Source organism: Crinia signifera, chromosome 19 (genome assembly GCF_055691185.1).
Source record: "Crinia signifera chromosome 19, ASM5569118v1, whole genome shotgun sequence".
Taxonomy (NCBI): domain Eukaryota; kingdom Metazoa; phylum Chordata; class Amphibia; order Anura; family Myobatrachidae; genus Crinia; species Crinia signifera.
Genome location: NC_139226.1, coordinates 64,075,729 through 64,094,562, shown reverse-complemented (window position 1 = coordinate 64,094,562; position 18,834 = coordinate 64,075,729). Strand labels below are relative to the sequence as shown.

Genomic DNA, 18,834 nt, shown 5'->3' with positions numbered 1-18,834 from the left:
CAGCATACTGCTAAGGGTGTAAAGGGACCAGCAGTAGCACTGATTAATCGCCAGAACAATGTAAATCTACAGCATTTGAGTAAGGAGATGTTCCATTTGTTTTATTTTCGTGTCCAGCCTTATACGTGCTATGTCAGCAGTGTCCAGCCTGCTAGTTCCAGCTAGCATTCAGCCTCAGGTTTGCTGTCCCAGCAGCATCAATAATCACCTCTATAGCTTGGTGACTAGTCTCACAAGCACCAGTACTAGCCCAGTGTCCATTTAAGATCTGCTGTTCCACCAGCATCCATAACCACCTGTTCCAGCCTAAATACTAGTACCATGTCCAGTCTAATAACCACTGGTTCCAGCCTTATATCATCAGTCCTATCCAAGTTTCTACTAGTCTTCTAGCACCTGTACTGAGAGACTCAATCAGAGGACAGCAAACTGAACGCTGGGCACTGTTAAGCCCAAGCTCCTTGTGGGTGTCCCTGGTAAAAACCACCAGCATGCTACATTTGGTGCCTCTGTCCTGGGTACACGCTAACTCCCGAGTACTAGTCAGTCATCTTGTTCTGCTTATGCATGCTATACAGTTTTAACTTAAACACCAAGCTCTGATATCCAGCTGAAAACTCCAGCTAATCTAGTTCCAGTCCTGACCATATGAGCTCAGGAGGGTTCAAGAACAAGTAAAAAAACTTTATTAGCTTGGTCTCAGGACAAAAAGGGATAGTACCATCAAAGGGTGAAATACTATTTGGTTGAGCCTGAGCCCTATCCAAAATATAAATCGTGTATTCCAGCAGACAGGGCCACTCGTTATAGGAGAGATGTACTAAAGGGCCCAATTTGCCACAATCGCAGGAAAAGTGCCCAAATTGCATCTGAATGACAGCAGTTTCATGTGATGCGCTGTCCAGTGCGCAATGCACCGGAGCCTGTGAGTCACAGTAACTGCACAAGCAATCTCTTGGATTGCTTCTGAGCTGGGCAGCCTTGGCTGGGATTGCATGCGTTATATCACATGCAAAAAAACGGTATGCATTATACAAAATGTGATCCTTCCACCGATTACCTTCCAGCTAAGGGGGGATTGTGGGTGACTTCTCAGAGGGGAGAAGTCACTCTAATGTATGCACACCCTAAGGCTTTGGTACTGATAAGTGGAGAGACAGAAACTACCAAATAATCATGGCAGTTACGAGCTGAATGGCTGGTACTCTATCTCTCTCCACTTTATCACCAGCTCCCCTGGCTTAGTACATCTACCCCTACTATAGATAGGAGACAAAGGTAATTTGCTTTTTTAGACCTGATGGCATTTTTGATGATTTACGTTTTTTAAGAAGAAATCTTAAGCAAATGAGGTTCAAAATATGATCTGATTAAAGGTAGTAAGCGTAAATCCAGTCTACTGTAGGTCTTAATTTCCGGTGGTTCAGATCTTATTGTGCACTGTTCTTTCATTTCTCTACAGAAACACCGAAAATCCGATTACCAAGGCAACTGAGACAAACATACATTAAGAAAGTAGGAGAACAGGTCAACCTAGTTATACCCTTCCAGGTATGGCAAAGTGGAAGTGATACAATTCATTTCACATTTATTTTAAGTGTAATTGGCTATACAACAAAAAACAATGGAGTAATACTGTATTTAATACTAACATAATTTATGGAATGAATAGCGAAATATATACCTGCAGATAGTCTTCCACCACTTTGCCTTACTTACTTACCTTGCTATACTTTAAATAAAACAGGGAAAACCAAGACCAAAGGTCACTTGGACAAAAGATGGTGAACCACTAGATCCTAAGAAAGTCAGCATTAGAACTTCTGAGTCGGATACCATCATCTTCATCCGATCCTCTGAACGATCACACTCAGGAAAATATGATCTCTCTGTACAGATTGAAAATATGAAAGACTGTGCATCAATAAACATTCGTATTGTCGGTAAGTTCTCTATAAGCCACTTCTAAAGGAGAATAGACATTTCGGTGATACTGTTCACATTACACAAAGGTCTAATCTCCTTTTGGCTTGTTTGCATCTTGCTCCAAGAAAGTGTACTTTAACAATCTCCCTTCTTAAACTATTCCCATTTAGTTACACTAAGGGGGGTATTCAATAGTAGTCATGCTCCCGCAGCCATCTCCCTACGGGGGAGATGGCTGCGGGGCCCTATTCAATGCTGTCTTCCCCGACAGCATTGAACAGGGGTTCTCGGCAGAACGAGCCCGACATCACAAGCTGTCGGGCTCGTTCTGCCGAGAAAATCCGGAAATAGGCGAGCTCCCGGCCGGAGCTCGTCTATTTCCATCCTCAGCTCGCGGCCACGCCCCCTTCTCGTCGCTCGGCGGCCGGGACATTGAATCCCGACTGCCGAGCTCCAGGCACGCAAATCGAGAACGGGACAGAGGCATGGCTGTCACGCTAGCTTGGCAGCCGTGCCCCTGACATCGAATAACCCCCTAACTATCAGTATTCGGAGTGAGAGCAATGCGATTCCGGTGATATTGTTAATGACATCGCAAAACAAGCAATTTCAAAAATGGCATTCTTATTCATTTTTAAAGCGCCACCATTTTCTGCAGTGAAAAAATAATCCGTCCCATAAATCCTGTCCCAGTGAAGCTTTCAATAATTATAATTTCTTATTGTATAAATTAAGAAATTAAGGATTGCCCCTATGTATTAAAAACAAAGTGAAAAAGGCTGTGAACTCCGCAGAGTGTGGCCTATTGGCTACAGCTAAAGATGGGAGCAGCTACAGAAGTGGTTCTGTAGATGGGTGATATCTGAAATTATAGAAATCTACTTGGTGCTTTTGCAGTACAAAAAAGGTGGGATTCCCATATATACATCCAGGGCGGATGCGATCAGTATCCCAATAGTCAAAAAAAACCCCAGCAGAATCCCAAGGGTCAGATTCCCGACTGTAAGTACAAGATTTAGGGTTAGGTACTAGGCAGAGGGTAAGGGTTAGGCTGCACTGAGGTGGTAGTGGTGGGAGGGGGTGTATTTATGGTTAGGCTGTGGTGGGGGGGGGGGGGTGCTGGGTTAGGGAATAAATATTTACTGGTATCTATTGGGATTTTAATCATTAGGAACATAACAAATGTCGTCATCATACAACAGAGTTAAAGTTTTTTTTTTATGGTGTCTTAATGAAAATTATTATGCCCCAGATCTGAATCTCAAAAGTTGAAGAGAATCTCCAGCCCTTTCCAGCCAGGTCTCTCCAACAGTTTCATAACACCAAATCTCTCCATAGGCTCCCCCCTAATTCTCTCCATAGCCTCAACTCAACCTCAACTCAACTTCACTCCCCCATGAGTCTCAGCTCCCACTCTGTACCACTGCAGAAGCACCAGCTTATCCTGTGTCTCTGCAGCAGCTCCGGCTTTCGCCCTTGTGTCTGCTCTGTATGCAGCAGTCTCAGCCTCCATGTCTCTGCAGCAGGCCTCCCCACCTGTTGTGTCTCTGATGCCTCTGTCTACCTGCGTTCCTACAGAAATCTCACCTGGATCTTCCCTTTGCTCCTCCTCATAGCAGCGGTGTCGGGAGAAAGCTCATTATTGTGTCACACACAGTAGGGCAAACTATAAATCAATTGTGCTGGGTCATCTTGGTCTCTCCATGCCTACCCATGGCTCTCCACGCTTACCCCTGCCTCTCCATGCCTGTGCCTGCTTATTACTCCAACAGTGAAGGCATGAGGTCTGGGCAGCAGCAGCTCAGTCCATGGGGCACCCTGAGACTTGACCCCTGTGCCCCATCCCAACCTGAATCTTTCTCTGGACACACATATAAGAAGACAAATCTGCACATTGTTGTCTACCTATACATTCCATAATTCTATGAAAATAAACAATGATATTGAGGGGGAACAACTTTCACTTGAGGGGCTGTAGAGTGTGTATTGTAGGCGATGTGAGGGTGGGGGGGGGGGGGGGTCAATAGATAAAAGTTTTGCCTAAGGGGCAGAGAAGCCATACACCAGGCCTGTATACCTAAAGTTGTGCTCATAAGTTTACATACCCTAGCAGAATTTGTGATTTTATGGACATTTGTCAGAGTTTATGAATGATAACTCACAAACTTTTATTTCACTCATGGTTAGTGTCAAACAACTGTGTTTACTCCTTTTAAACCATAATGACAACAGAAACTACCCGAATGACCGTGATCAAAAGTTTACATACCCTTGAGATTTTGGCCTGATAACATGAACACAAGTTGACACAAATGGGTTTGAATGGCTACTAAAGGTAACCATCCTCACCTGTGATCTGTTTGCTTGTAATCAGTGTGTGTATAAAAGGTCAGTGAGTTTCTGGTCTCCTGAAAAACCCTTGCATCTTTCATTCAATGTTGCACTGATGTGTCTGGATTCTGAGTAATGGGCAAAGCAAAAGAATGGCCAAAGGAATGGTCTATGGGAAAAGGTAACTGAACTGTATAAAACAGGAAAGGGTTATAAAAAGATATACAAGCAATTGGGAATGCCAATCAGCAGTGTTCAAACACTAATTAAGAAGTGGAAAATGAGGGATTATGTGGAAACCAAATCATGGGCAGTTAGACCAACAAAAATTTCAGCAACAACTGCCAGGAAAATTGTTCCGAATGCAAAGAAAAAGCCACAAATAACTTCATCCAGGGGCAGGCATAACTAGAACTCTCTGGGCCCCATAGCAAAATTTTAAGAGGGGCCCGCTTGTACAGGGTGACACAGATGGATAGTGGGTTAGAGGGGGGGGTCAGGCACAGGGATAGGGGGTACAGTGGGACAGACACGTGTGTAGTGTGGGGATAAAAGGTGTCACAAAAACATTCACACAGGGTTAGGAGGGTACACAGTGCACAGTGTAAAACAGGGGAGGGAGATGTTTGTCATAATTCACAGACAGAGGAAAGATTCACACAGGGTTAGGAGGGTACACAGTACACAGTGTAAAACACGGGAGGGGGATGTTTTTCATAATTTACGCACAGAGGAAAGATGTAGGAGGGACAGGATTTAACACACACATACACACAGGGGTAGTGGGCTACAGGGTGGGTCGCGTACAGAGATAGGGGGTACAGAGGGTCACACACACTGTGGATTAAGGGGTAGGGGTGAGAATGTTTCACACAGGGATAGGGGTATAGGGGGTCTGAAACTAGGGGAGGGATGTATTCAAATACATCGCCGCCCATCGCCGCCTGCCCGCCGTGATGCCAGCGCATATGTAAAAACATATGCGGCTGGCATCGCGGTGCGGTGACGGAGCCCCCCCCGCGATACCTGTACTCTAGTGTGCAGGGGGTCTCCGTCATCTCCCTGCCGCCTGGCTCTCCCCTCACGCCGGGGACAGCTAAGCTGGCTGTCCCCGGCGCCTCATCCTCCCCCTGCAGCCGGAAGGACGTCCTGCTGGTTTACTAAGGGGAGGAAGGGCTTACCTTCCGGGTACAGGTGGACCTGGACCAGGTAAGCAAGAGGGAGGGGGGTCGGCGGGTTTGCGGCGGAGGCGTCGGGCTGCGAAAAGAAGCCCATAGGCTTCTATAGGGTATTGCCACCCAATGGTGGTGATACCCTTCCCTGCGGTAACGAGGCGGCGGGGTTTTAATACATATGAAAATGCGGTAAGTAAGTACCGTTAGTACATCCCGCCCTGGGAGAGGAAAGAAGTTGGGGGACAAGGTTACACACACACACATACAGGGGTTGTTGGGTCACACACCAGCGATTAGGGTGGTAGGGGGAATAAGGTGTAACATAGATGGGGATTTCGGGGTAGTGCAGGGATGATTGAGGTTTGAGGGAGTCACGCACACACACACATAGGTTGTGGGGACACACCAGGGATTAGGGTGGTAGGGGGGACAAGTTGTCACACACATGGGGGCATACACCAGAGACGATAGAGAATTGAGGGGGTCACACACAGAGGAAGAGGGTAGGGGGGTGATAAGCTCTGATATATACAGAGGGTCACACACTGGGGGGGTAGGTTGGTATAGCGCTCATAGGCACTTACCAATCTGTTGATTAATGAGCTAAAGGGTGTTAGTAAGGTCCGCGGACCCAGGCATATGGTGAAGGGGAAATCCTGAATTTCCAGCATGAATCTAGCATGAGCTGCTACAAAACAGATGTCCACCAGGCTAGAAGCCCCCCCTGTGTGAGAGCGGCCAGGAGGCAGGACAAGCACTGCTTCCCGATCCCCTCACACATGGAGTGGCGCCGACTGCTGGAGGTGCCAAGGCTGCTGGGCAGGGAGAGGGGTGGGTACTCGCGGGGGGAGTCAAGGCTTTAGAGCAGCTCAGGTCTCCAGCACATGGAGGGAGAAATCCTCAGATCTCCGATGCTGGTGCCCTTTTATGCAGTGCATATTAACTGGGTGCAGGGGGGAGCAGTGGGCCCTGTGGATGGCTCAGGCCCCATAGCAACTGCACCCTCGGTAGTTACGCCACTGACTTCAGCTGAAATACAGGACTCTGAAAAAAGTGGTGTGGTTGTTTCAAAATGTTGAGTCGCCAGAAGAAAGTTATTACTACGTAAATGCCGCAAAGCACTTACAATACTCCAAACAGCACAGAGACAAGCCACAAAACCTCTGGAACAAAGTCATTTGGAATGATGAGACCAAAATTTTACTTTTTGGCCACAATCATAAACGTTACATTTGGAGAGGAGTCAACAAGCCCTATGATGAAAGGTACACCATTCATACTGTGAAACACGGAGGTAGATCGCTGATGTTTTGGGGATGTGTGAGCTACATAGGCACTGGAAACTTGGTCAAAATTGATGGCAAGATGAATGCAGCTTGCTATCAGAAAATACTGGAGGAAAATTTGCACTCATCAGCCTGGAAGCTGCGCATGGGACGTACTTGGATGTTCCAACATGACAATGATCCAAAACAAAAGGCAAAGTCGACCTTCATTGGCTACAGCAATAAAGGTTCTGGAGTGGCCATCTCCGTCTCCTGACCTCAATATCATTGAGCCACTCTGGGGAGATCTCAAACGTGCAGGTCATGCAAGACAGTCCAAGAATTTATAGATGGAGGCTTTTTGCCAAGAAGAATGGGCAGCTTTACCATCTGAGAAAATTAAAGAGCCTAATCCACAAGGACCACAAAAGACTTCAAGCTGTCATTGATGTTAAAGGGGGCAATACATGGTATTAAGAACTGGGGTATGTAAACATTTGATCAGGGTCATTTGGGTAGTTTCTGTTGTCATTATGATTTAAAAAGGGTAAACACATTTGTTTGACAATAAATGGCTTCACCCAACCACTAACCATAAGTGAAAGAAAAGTTTGTGAGTTATCATTCATATTCTCTAACAAATGCCCAGAAAATCTCAAATACTGCTAGGGTATGTAAACCTATGAGCGCAACTGTATATAATGAGATAAGCAAAATGGTACTCTATGATATCAATTAGAAATCAGTCCTTTATTGTCATCACCCAGTGTAAATTACCATGTTAAAGATGCTCTTAAAAGACTATAGCATCCATCCTAATCTGCAAAACAGTATCAAATAGCCATAACACATTGTTATACTTAAATATCAGATGTCTGTTGACATTCGTCTCATTCTGAGCCATTCAAAGACCAGCAGCAAAACACCAATGTCACATCCACAATAATATGTTGTACATTATGTTGTTTGAACATGTTATGGTGCTCCAGACTGCTCCCTTTCCCACACACTCTTGCATTGTCGGACTGGGACATTAAGGGAACACAAGGGAAATGTAGCTGCAGGGGCCCACTAAAGGTGTGTGGTCAACCACTGGTAGGTGTGTGATTGGCGTAACCACAAAGGACACATATTATGCATTCTACAATTTAAGTACAATACATAAATGTAATGCCGCTCTCATTCATACATACGTTTTCTGGTAAAGTGCAACGGAGAGGGGGGTGGGGCCGGATCATCAAGCGATTTGAAAGCTCCAAACTGAATAACCAGGTTGACCAACTCGGCATTTCAACCAGAGTTATAAGAAGGGTTAAACCAGGGCCACCAGTGTATAATGAACGATAGGGGTTTAGTGTGAAAGGGTAGGACCCGGGATCAAAATACCTGGGCCGACTGGGGATATCATTCTGAAAGAGCCCCTTAGACAGACTGAGCCAGGATTACACATTGTTATACACTGTAATGCCAATTACATGTTCTCACACACTGTTGTGCCGATTACACATTATGCTGCACACTGTAGTGCCCATTACACATTATGCCGCACACAATAATGCCCATTACATATTGCCGCACACCATAATGTCCATTACAAATTATGACACACACCATAATGCCCGTTACACATTATGCCACATACGTAATGTACATTATAAATATTATGCCATCAATAATGTCCCTTACACATAATTCACCCAGTAGTGCCCCTTAACCAATGTCCATATTAGTGGCCCTTACTAAATTCCCATATTAGTGATATATAAATGGGGAGGAGAGATCTCACCTCCTATGTGGTATGCACTAAGCTCCTATGCTGCTGAGCAGCTCATACCGTCGCTGACAGACAATTGAAATATGGCGCAGGCAAGTGAACCAATTAGAGTTCGCAGTCCGGGAATCAATCATTAACTGTGGCTGCCGGTCCGTGAACTCTGAACGCTGGTGGGAAGGTGCCATATTTCAAATGTCCATCAGTGCTGGTTTTAGCCCCTCAGCAGCCAAGGAGCTGAGCGCACACCCCATAGCAGCAGGTGGTGAGAAGCCATGCGCTGCTTCCCCCAGGACCCAGCATCTAGGATGCCCATGTCTTACCACATGCACCCCATATCCTCAACATACTCTACTCCCCTATCTCCTTCAAACACCCCATATACTGCTACCCCCAACACACCCTACACTTCAGTTCCTGTTCTCCAACATATACCCCCTTAACCCTCTATCCCGGCTACACACATCCTATTCCACCCAGTGCACACTATAGTCATTACACACAATACTTACACATAACTCCCTCCCTCACATCCCACATGATGCCCACTGTCGGTGCAGGCTGCACAATCAAACAGCTGATCCTTCACAGCTGCACTGATTCTGTAGCGCCGACGGCTGTGACAGCTGGGGGGAGCAATGCCACAGCAGAGATCCGATCCGTCAAAACTCCCCCCCCCCCCGCCACGCAATATCCATTCCACGCCATCCACACCTTCCCACAGGTCACTGAACTTAAAGTAAAAAAAAAAAGGGACTGAAACGGGAGCAGTGGTGCAGAGCAGCCACGCATCCATGCAAAAGAGGGTGTGGCTAGGAATCGGTAGGGCCCACCGGGGATTTCCCCGGCTCCCCGCTGGGCCAGTCTGAGCCTGCACTTTTGGACTGCAGACTGCTTCCCCCACACACTCACACATGCACACGCCCACACATGCACACACTCACACAGACAGCTGCACACATTGCGACATGAATTACAAGATGACTCAACTCTAACTTGAGCTGGAAGAGACGGCCACTGTGGTGTACTAGGCATAGGAGGAGAGCAGACTGGACACTGGTATGGGAGGAACTGCTGCCATTGGACATGCACAACATCTCCCCCTCAGTCACCTTCTATTATCAGAGATCCGAGCTTTCACATATGTGGTAGCTCTGATTCAGGGACAGAAGATACTGCCAATTCAGGGCTGCAGATGCCTCCATGTGCGCCATTGCTCACCACACCTTCCAGCTCATATACCAGAGAGCCTCCCTCACAGAACAAGATAAACTGCAGTTTTGGGGGAAAAGCTCATTGGGGGCGAGATGTACTAAAGGGAAAATGCGGTAAAACCCCCGTTTTACCGCATTTTCCTATGTACTATTACCCGACCGCCACGTCACCGCAGTGTAGGGTATCGCCACCTTTGGGTGGCGATACCATATAGAAGCCTATGGGCTTCTTTTCGCCGCCCGACGCCTCCGCCGAAACACCCGCCGACCCCCCTCTCCCCCTCCCTCTCTTACCTGGTCCAGGTCCTCCTGGACCCGGAAGGTAACACCTTCCTCCCCCTAGTGACGCAGCCGGACGTCCTTCCGGCTGCAGGGGGGAGGAAGAGGAGCCGGGGACAGCTTGCATAGCTGTCCCCGGCGTGAGGGATGCAGAAGAGGGCAGAGAGGTGACGGAGACCCCCCGCACACCACATTCCAGGTATCGCGGGGGGCCTCCGTCACCGCATCGCGATGCCAGCCGCATATGTTAGTACATATGCGGCGGCATCGCGGCGGGGGGGCCGCGATGGGCGGCGATGTATTTTAATACATCCCGCCCTAAGCTCCTTGTTCTAATCAGAGGCACAGCAGAGGACAGACAGTCCCTTGTTAGATAAAAGAGAAATGCTAAGAAAATACAATATATTTCAAAATGTTTATTAATACCCCTTTCACACCAACATTTTATATGCCGGGTAGCAGCTCGGTGTGCAAAGGGTTAACCTGGGTCCAGTGACCTGGGAATCCAACTTAAAGGGCAGTGTGAATGGGTAACCCAGGACACTGCATAGCATTTCTGGCCCTTGGATATGATATAATCTACAAGCATTGACAGAGGTAAAGCCCCATACACACTAAATGTCGGGGCCATGGATAATCGAATTAACAGTATCGGCCATGGGTCCCGATATTGCATGTACTCACTGAACGATATCAGCCTCCAATAACGTTTAGTGGCATCTCTAGGACCCGCAGAACAGGCAGGTCATTTGGCTATAGAAGCTAACTTACCTGCATGTTCAGAAGACATCAATCATCATTATGGATGTATGGCAGCGGCCATGACTACCGATATTGACTGTACACACTAGACGATATTGTAACCAATATCGGTCAGAAGCCTCTTTCTGAGCGATATTGTTCACAATATCCTCTACTACTGTGTACGGGATGTAAGCCCAGCAATATCCCTGGTCCAGCCTGTGGTTTGAACACATTTCAAGCCGCTATGACATTGAAACCCATGCACAGTGACCAGCACTGGACTCGTGAAAGCGGTCTTAAAGGAGTATAAATGTCAACTATGAATCAGATATAATATTCTTGTTTTTGTAAGAATTTAGGGCTTTTAATTTTAGATTTATTTCAGCATAATTGTATTAAATGAAATAACTTTGGTTTCTCTCTAAACGATGTGCACAAAGTTCTGTATGATATCCTTTTAGGTTAGTTTAACACATTTCCTGTTAGTAAAGGATAAGTACCAAAAGCAAGACAGCAGTTTTCGTATTACGGAATCTACTTCTCAGTCTCTATGCATGCAGACAGTCTGACTAACATGTGCATGCCTGTCTTCATATTGCTGACTGATGCAGGCACAGCATTTAAAGTTCATGTGGGAGGAATATCTGCAATGATCAGGTTTCCTTATCTGAACTATATTTAACTAATCCTGGTGGATAATATCCAGTTATGGCTGCTTAGCCCAGCTCCAGTAAACTGTAGAATGTGAGAGAAGGTTTATTTTAATACATCAATTCACATTTTATAATATATGTTTACCAGCCCAGAAATAGTAGTGAAAGGGATCCTGTTCTTCTGAGACTTTAAGAGAACTCTGTGCTGCTCTGGTAATTGTTTTACTGCTCGTAAACTTAAGTTATCGCGTTCTCCATATGCTGCATGCAGAACACTATTACTTTACATCTACAGTAGTTTAACGGGAAAGCAGGGCATTGGTGGAATACAGTATGTAGCCATAAACACAGCCCTTAGAAGTTGGAACCACAGGATGCACATACTCATGATTTCCATGGGTTACAAGGAACCAATCCCAGTTGACAACTCTAATAATTAACTCATTTAAAAAAAAAAGGGTACTTGTTTCCTAGCACGACACCCCCAATTTCCATCGAAGTACATCGCATCGCATCACATGCAATTTAGTGGCATGCGATGTGATGCGATTTTTAATTGTACAAGCACCCTGATGGGTGCTTACAATGTTAAATGCACCCCCATTGTCAACGCCACCCCCACTATCAAGCGTGGCGAGTGCAGCGAGCCCGCGAGGGGCGGCGGAACACGTCCTCCGACCTTTTCATATACCCACGTCGGCGTGGAGTTGACTTTAGAAGCGTGGCGAGCGCAGCGAAGGGACGTGGATTACTTAACATGTATTCCGGGTGTTTTCCGGGATTTAGCCACAAATATTGACTGATAAATGGTCCTCTTAGCCTGGGCGACCGATGATGTGCACAGAACTGCATCATTGTGGCCCGGTCCTCGCTTCACAATGTCAGTAACTGTAGTATTGCACAGCACGGGCGGAGCCACAATAATGCAATTGCATTATCATGCCCATCATCTGGCCTACTTTCACACATCAAGCCCCCCAGCTGAGCTGAACTAGCTGGAGATCACTCATAGGTCAATTCTGAACATACACACACACCTATATATAGTTAGCATTCGGATTTGCACTCCTCCATTGTGGTCTAGGACTGTGGTGCCCTCCGTGGATCGGTAGTTGATAGTACAAACAAATTGGCGGCACTCGGAGACTTGTTATAACAGCGTGATTTATATAAAAAAAAACATGTGTAGAAACACCAACTATTCGGGGTACATAAACCACTTTGCCACCATATATAATTTTTTTTATTATTATTTTGTCATATATTTATTTAATTATTTACAGTTTCTTCTATAGCGCAGCAGATTCCGTTGCGCTTTACAATAGTGGACAGTGGTAAAACAAACTGGGTAACAGCAGACAGACTTGGAGGTAGGAGGGCCCTGCTGCAAGCTTACAATCTATAGTGATATAGGAGGGATACACAAGGGCAGGCACCAGTAATAGCATAGCAGTCCCACCAAGTTACAAGTCCAGAAGGGAAGCTAAATAATACATAAGTGCCTCAGAGGGTTATGCGTGTAGAACTTAAATATGACAGGCTTGCCTGAAGAGGTGAGTTTTCAGGGAACACTTGAAAGTTTGGAGGCTAGCAGAGAGTCTTATTGTGCATGGAAGGGCATTCCATAGGGTGGGAGCAGCCCTATGAAAGTCCTGTAATAGTGAATGGGAGCTAGTGATCCGTGCAGAAGAGAGACGCAAATCTTGTGCAGAGCGGAGTGGTCGAGATGGGAGATATTTTGTGATAAGTAAAGAGATATAAGCTGATGCAGTATGGTTAATAGCTTTATATGTGAGTAGAAGTGTTTTATATTGAATACGGTAAGATACAGGCAACTAATGCAGGGACTTGCAGAGCGGATCAGCAGACGGTGAGCTTCTTGCAAGGAAGATCAGCCTAGCAGCAGCATTTAAAATGGATTGCAGTGGCGAGAGTCTGTTCTTGGGAAGACCAGTTAGGAGACTATTGCAATAATCAATGCATGATATAATGAGTGCATGGATAAGAGATTTAGTAGTGTCTTGTGTGAGATACGGTCGTATTTTGGATATGTTTTTTAGATGCATGTAACATGATTTGGAGACAGATTGAATGTGCGGAAGAAAGGACAGTTCAGAGTCGAGGATGACCCCTAAGCAACGAGCTTGTGGGGTAGGGTAGATTGTTGAGTTGTCAACAGCGATGGAGATATCAGGATGGTAACTGTTCTTAGTTGGCAGGAATATAAGTAATTCCGTTTTGGAAATATTGAGTTTGAGTTGGCGAGAAGATATCCAAGCAGCGGCGTAACTATAGCACCGCAGCCCCCGCCACCGCGGGGGGGGCGCTGTGCATGTGGGGGCGCCAGGGGCTGCGGTGCTATAGTTAAACCCCCCCTCAATCCCCCGCAGACTTACCTATCTCGCTGGTCCCGGCGGCTCCGTTCTTCTGCTGAGGACCACCACAAAATGGGCGCCCCCATATAGCGCACAGTTCTCTGAAACTGTCTGCTGTATGGGGGCGGCCATTTTCTGGTGGTCCTCAGCAGAAGAACGGAGCCGCCGGGACCAGCGCGATAGGTAAGGCTGTCACTGTGGGGGATTGAGGGGGGGTTTGCATGGGCGGCGGGGCGGCGGGGTAGGGGTGCTTGGCGGGACGGCGACGGGGGGAGGGGGGCGCCCAAAACGTAGCTACGCCACTGCATCCAAGATGAGATAATATATAGAGGTTATTCGTAATTGACATAATCTAATAAAGGAAAATCGCCATATAACCCTTCTAAAAATCAAAATTGTCATACCTGAATGAAATCATTTATTTCTCCAGTTGAAATATAAGAGATTAAGGAAAAGTTATAAGATAAACTCTAAAACAAAAACTGAAAATATATATTTTGCAGTGGCAGAACTGCTTCGATTTCCATAGTTGCGGTAGCTATGTAGCCCAGAGGGGAAGGGGCTCATCAATGCCAGTCTATCTGCTCTCAAGGACCCCTGGAGTAGATATACTGGGGCCCTTGGATATGCAGTGAATGCTTCTGTAGGTGTTTATGTCTGTAAATATTCCTCAAGGGGCTTAACAACCTGATACACCAACAAAGATGTGCATTGATAGTTCACATTGCATCTTTAGCCTTGACCACCCCAATAAACACAGTAAAATGAGCAAATCATAAACTTTTCCCTGCCCAGTTTATCATCTCTGTGGCTTGAAGTTAAGAGTCTAAGTAAGCTGGGAACCAGAGCCTTATCAGCAGAATAAAAAATGAATAATGTAGGTCAGTGGTTCCCAAACTGTGTGCCTAGGCACCCTGGGGTGCCTCAGGACACTTGCAAGGGTGCCTTGGGTGGACCAAAATCAATTCATATTATTTATGGCCAATGTAAAAGGAAAAACCAGTGCTTGTGGCTGCCAATAATAATATATGTGGACAAACAGAAGCAAATCCTGTCCCTCACCAGATAACTGTGACATATAAACACAATGCACTTAATGCACTTAATTAATTTAATATTTTTTTCTGAATTTCTCGATAAGAAGCATTTGGCCTAGGGGTGCCTTGAAAATATTTTAATGCTCTAGGGTGCCGTGATTCAAAAAAGTTTGAGAACCACTGCTGTAGGTTGTAAAAGGTTCTAGAGGTCCTAACTTACAGTACTAAACTTTTCCCATCATGCACCAGTTACTGTGCTTCTCTGACTGAGTAACATTATACATTTATAAATACTATTCTAATGGATGTGCTTCACAGACAAACCTGGCCCTGCTCAAGCTGTCATGGTGAAGGAGGTCTGGGGATTTAACGCCCTGGTGGAATGGCTGCCTCCCAAAGACACTGGAAACTCAGAAATCACAGGTTACACCATTCACAAAGCTGACAAGAAGACAATGGTGAGATTCTTTCCACCTTTCATTAAATATCTGAAATCTTTATTGGACTCCACATTCATAGTTATATTAAGACATGTTAGCTTTAATTCTGAGTCGGGAAACACAGCAAAAAAGGAAAGTAACTTGTACTTGGAACAGATCATGTTCCACTGCAAAGGGTGCAATTTCTTTGCATGCAAAGTAAATAGTGGTTTCTTTTGCATGCAGCAAAATACTGGACAGTTTTATTTTTACACTGCAATATAAAATTTAATTTGAACACTCCCCTTATGCCCAGGAACAAAGTTACTATCTTTTTTCCGTTTAATTCCACCTTGGAATCAGCGCTAGGGATGGCCATTGTTGCAGTCTCCATCGATGCTCACCATCGATGGTTATTTTGCAACCAGCCATCGATAGTATTAAACTATTTGATGAATAAACATCGATCGTTTTAGTTATCGATGGTCATCCATTATTTTTGACTGAATGGCCCGTGGGCCTATCAGAACTTGGGGCGGGGCTCCCCTTTGCCATCGATGTAGGGAAACCATCTGGTTCTCCTACATCGATGGCTAAAGTGTTCAACATCAGCCATAAACCATTGATGATTTGAAATCATCCATGGTCGATGGCCATCCCTAATTAGCACCTTTATTTGGATTTGCAGGATATTGCCTATGGGGAAAATTCAATTAGCCAAGGTAATTTACCACAGGCGGGTGCCACCACAGTGTTAACCATTAGGTGTGGGAACTTATCCCTGATACTGCATGTTGGGTGCCAGATGGCTGACAGACTGTTGAGATTCCGACAGTCATTACACCGACATCAGAATCCCGAATGTTAAAATCCTGACACTCGGGATCCCGACGGCCACTGGCTATTCCCCCTCGTGGAGGTCCACGCCCCCATAGAGGGAGAATAGAATAGGTGGCGTGCGTAGCAAGCCACTGTGCCGCAAGGGGCTTTGTTGCGCTCCCCCCGCTGTCTGAGTCCGGGCAGCCGGGATCCCAATGTCGGGCCAATGACTGCATGTTAAAAGGGTATTTTACTGGCTGACAAATATATTTTTGAATGCCCTATTCAAAAATATTATCGAGGCTTCCACCCTTTTTCTCCCGCAGTAAATTATCACTGGTACATAATTGTATTCCTCCTACTGTATGTCCAATAGAAGCTGTTTTCGAGTGTTTAATATCAATTTGTTGTAGTCATATTATTATTCAAAAACTTTTCCAGTTCCACACATAACGGTTGTCCTTTACAGATGTTTTTTTTTTAGCTCATGTAATAACATTTAATAAAGTTTAAAGGATTTTTGTAGCCGGTTTGTCAACTTTGCCTTCTTAAACTTCAGAAATTAACTCTGGGTATCTAGCTCATGTACAATAGAATAAGAAACCCCAAAAAACTCCACTTTAACAAACCCTAAACAATTGCTGAAATTATTAAAGCTAAATATTTCTACCATGTGAGCACGGTGATGGCAGGCATATACTGAACTAAGGGGTAGATGTATGAAGCAGTGATAAGGAAAGGAGAAGTGATAAAGTGTCTGATACTTTATCACCGGCCAATCAGCTTTTAATTGTTCCTTTTTAAACCGAGCCTATAACTTAACAGTCAGGAGCTGATTGGCCGGTGATAAAGTACTAGGTACTTTATCACTTCTCCTCCGTTATCACTGCTTCATACATCTACCCCTATGTGACTGGTGCCTGGACCTATAATAGTGACAGCATCTCATGACAAGCTCTACTTCCTTATTGGTCATGTCACAGCTTCGGAAATAGTATCAGATAAGGAACTGATATATTTCCTGTGATAGGATTCAGACCACTAATTGGATGGTTTATACATATTATGTAACATATCTTCCTCAGGAATGGTTCACTGTATACGAGCATAACCGCCAGCCCCGCTGCACAGTTTCTGACCTGATCATGGGAAATGAATATTACTTTAGAGTGTATAGCGAAAACATCTGTGGTCTGAGTGAGACCCCTGGTATTTCCAAGAACACAGCAGTCATCCAGAAGACTGGTGGGTATAATATAAGGCTCTATGCCAGTTGTTATTTATATATTAACATTCTCCCCCTTGTTTATTTATTCTTTACAATTGTACATCCTTAGGCGTTTCTGCAGTGTAGTGGTTATCACGTTCGCCTTACAATTGTACATCCTTTGCACTTCTTAAGCCGTGTACACACAGCAGCGATATGGGCGCAGTCATTGTTCTACCTTCTCCTATATAGGAAATATAATCTTTTTTTTTTTTTTACACAACATTTTTTTATTTGAATTCATATAACAAATGTGAGTGATGCTGGCATTTTTAGTGGATACTTTGCACATCTCTTAAGATGTTGGCACTCAAAGGGTTAAGGTGTACATCAATATACACAGAATACAGAATAGTATGTTCAACGAAAAATTGATGACTGAGCTTGAAGGTATGTTATCAGCACATCAGGTTGCAGGTGCATACTACAACAGTCGTCATCATCATCAGCTTGGTGAATGCAGACAGCACGCTGCAGGTGGCCCTAATATACTGTGACAAGCCAAGCCTGCCATAGACTATGATTGGTTTGATCTTTTACACATTTATGGTAAAAAGCTCAGGCTAAGGGGTCGATCCTATTATTTGCGATGAATCATCACATCAGCGACCACACTTTACATTGGATGGAATTTGCACAAAACTGCTTACTGCCCCATAGTATAGTGAGCAATTATAAGCCAATTCGTGCTAAAACCAGTCTGCAAAAGGTGCCATTGCCAGCGTATAAACACCATGGCAATGGCACCTCGCACCCTTTGCAATTAAAGGGATTGACCTGTAACAGCGCAAATATGTATTCACTTTTGATGGAGGAAGACAATGTTTTTGATTTTATTTTTTTTGGCATTGAAGAGGGGATCTAACCTTTGCTACAGGGATCAAAGACTGCGCTATCTGTGGCTGTGTCCATATCTTATTGTGCTCTTGCATGACCTTTCCTTTCCTCTCCTCCTATCCTTGCATGATCTTGCCTCTCCCTTTTTACCTCTCTGGCTTAAGAGACATAATTCATTGGTAGCCAAAAAAATTACTAAAGATTAATATTTATTTGGTGCACATGTGCTGTATTGATCAGGGAACTTGCAGGGCCGGATTGGCAAAAGAAGGCACAAGGAAGAATTCCGGTGGGCCGGTGTTACCGAGGCCATGTGAGGGTAGAGAGTGACAGACTGTTGGTGTGAGTGTGTTAGGGGTAGAGAGTGACAGACTGGTGGTGCGGGTGAGTTAGGTTTAGAGGGCGACAGACTGCTGTCACCCTCTCGGGCTGGTTTTCCATCCCAATCTGCTCCTGTTAAATTGTGCTGAAAAGGTTAAAGCTAATCATGCCAAGTTAAATTTTAACTATTAAAATTCAGCAAATAAATGTTGTGAATTTAGAATAGAATAGTGGTCAGTTGCCATTTGTGCACCAAGCAAGTATGTGGCCATCGCATTGGTGAAAATCTGATTAAAACTCACACTGGTTAAAGTAACATTTTAAATCTTACACCGATCCCATGAACTTTGAGGTTACAAACTGTGACCTACAGTAGATTAAAGCATTGGCAGTTGTATGCA

General features: G+C 45.1%; 1 protein-coding gene across 1 annotated transcript in view; it reads left to right on the top strand.

Moving 5' to 3' along the window:
• The window catches only part of LOC146041552 (myosin-binding protein C, fast-type-like), an 87,572-nt gene that overhangs the window by 59,303 nt on the left and 9,435 nt on the right, over window positions 1–18,834 (top strand). The window contains exons 23-26 of the mRNA XM_083161508.1: window positions 1,463–1,551; window positions 1,748–1,943; window positions 15,089–15,228; window positions 17,094–17,253. Of these exons, the coding sequence (XP_083017634.1) occupies window positions 1,463–1,551; window positions 1,748–1,943; window positions 15,089–15,228; window positions 17,094–17,253 (585 nt within the window). The remainder of the gene's footprint in view (window positions 1–1,462; window positions 1,552–1,747; window positions 1,944–15,088; window positions 15,229–17,093; window positions 17,254–18,834) is intronic.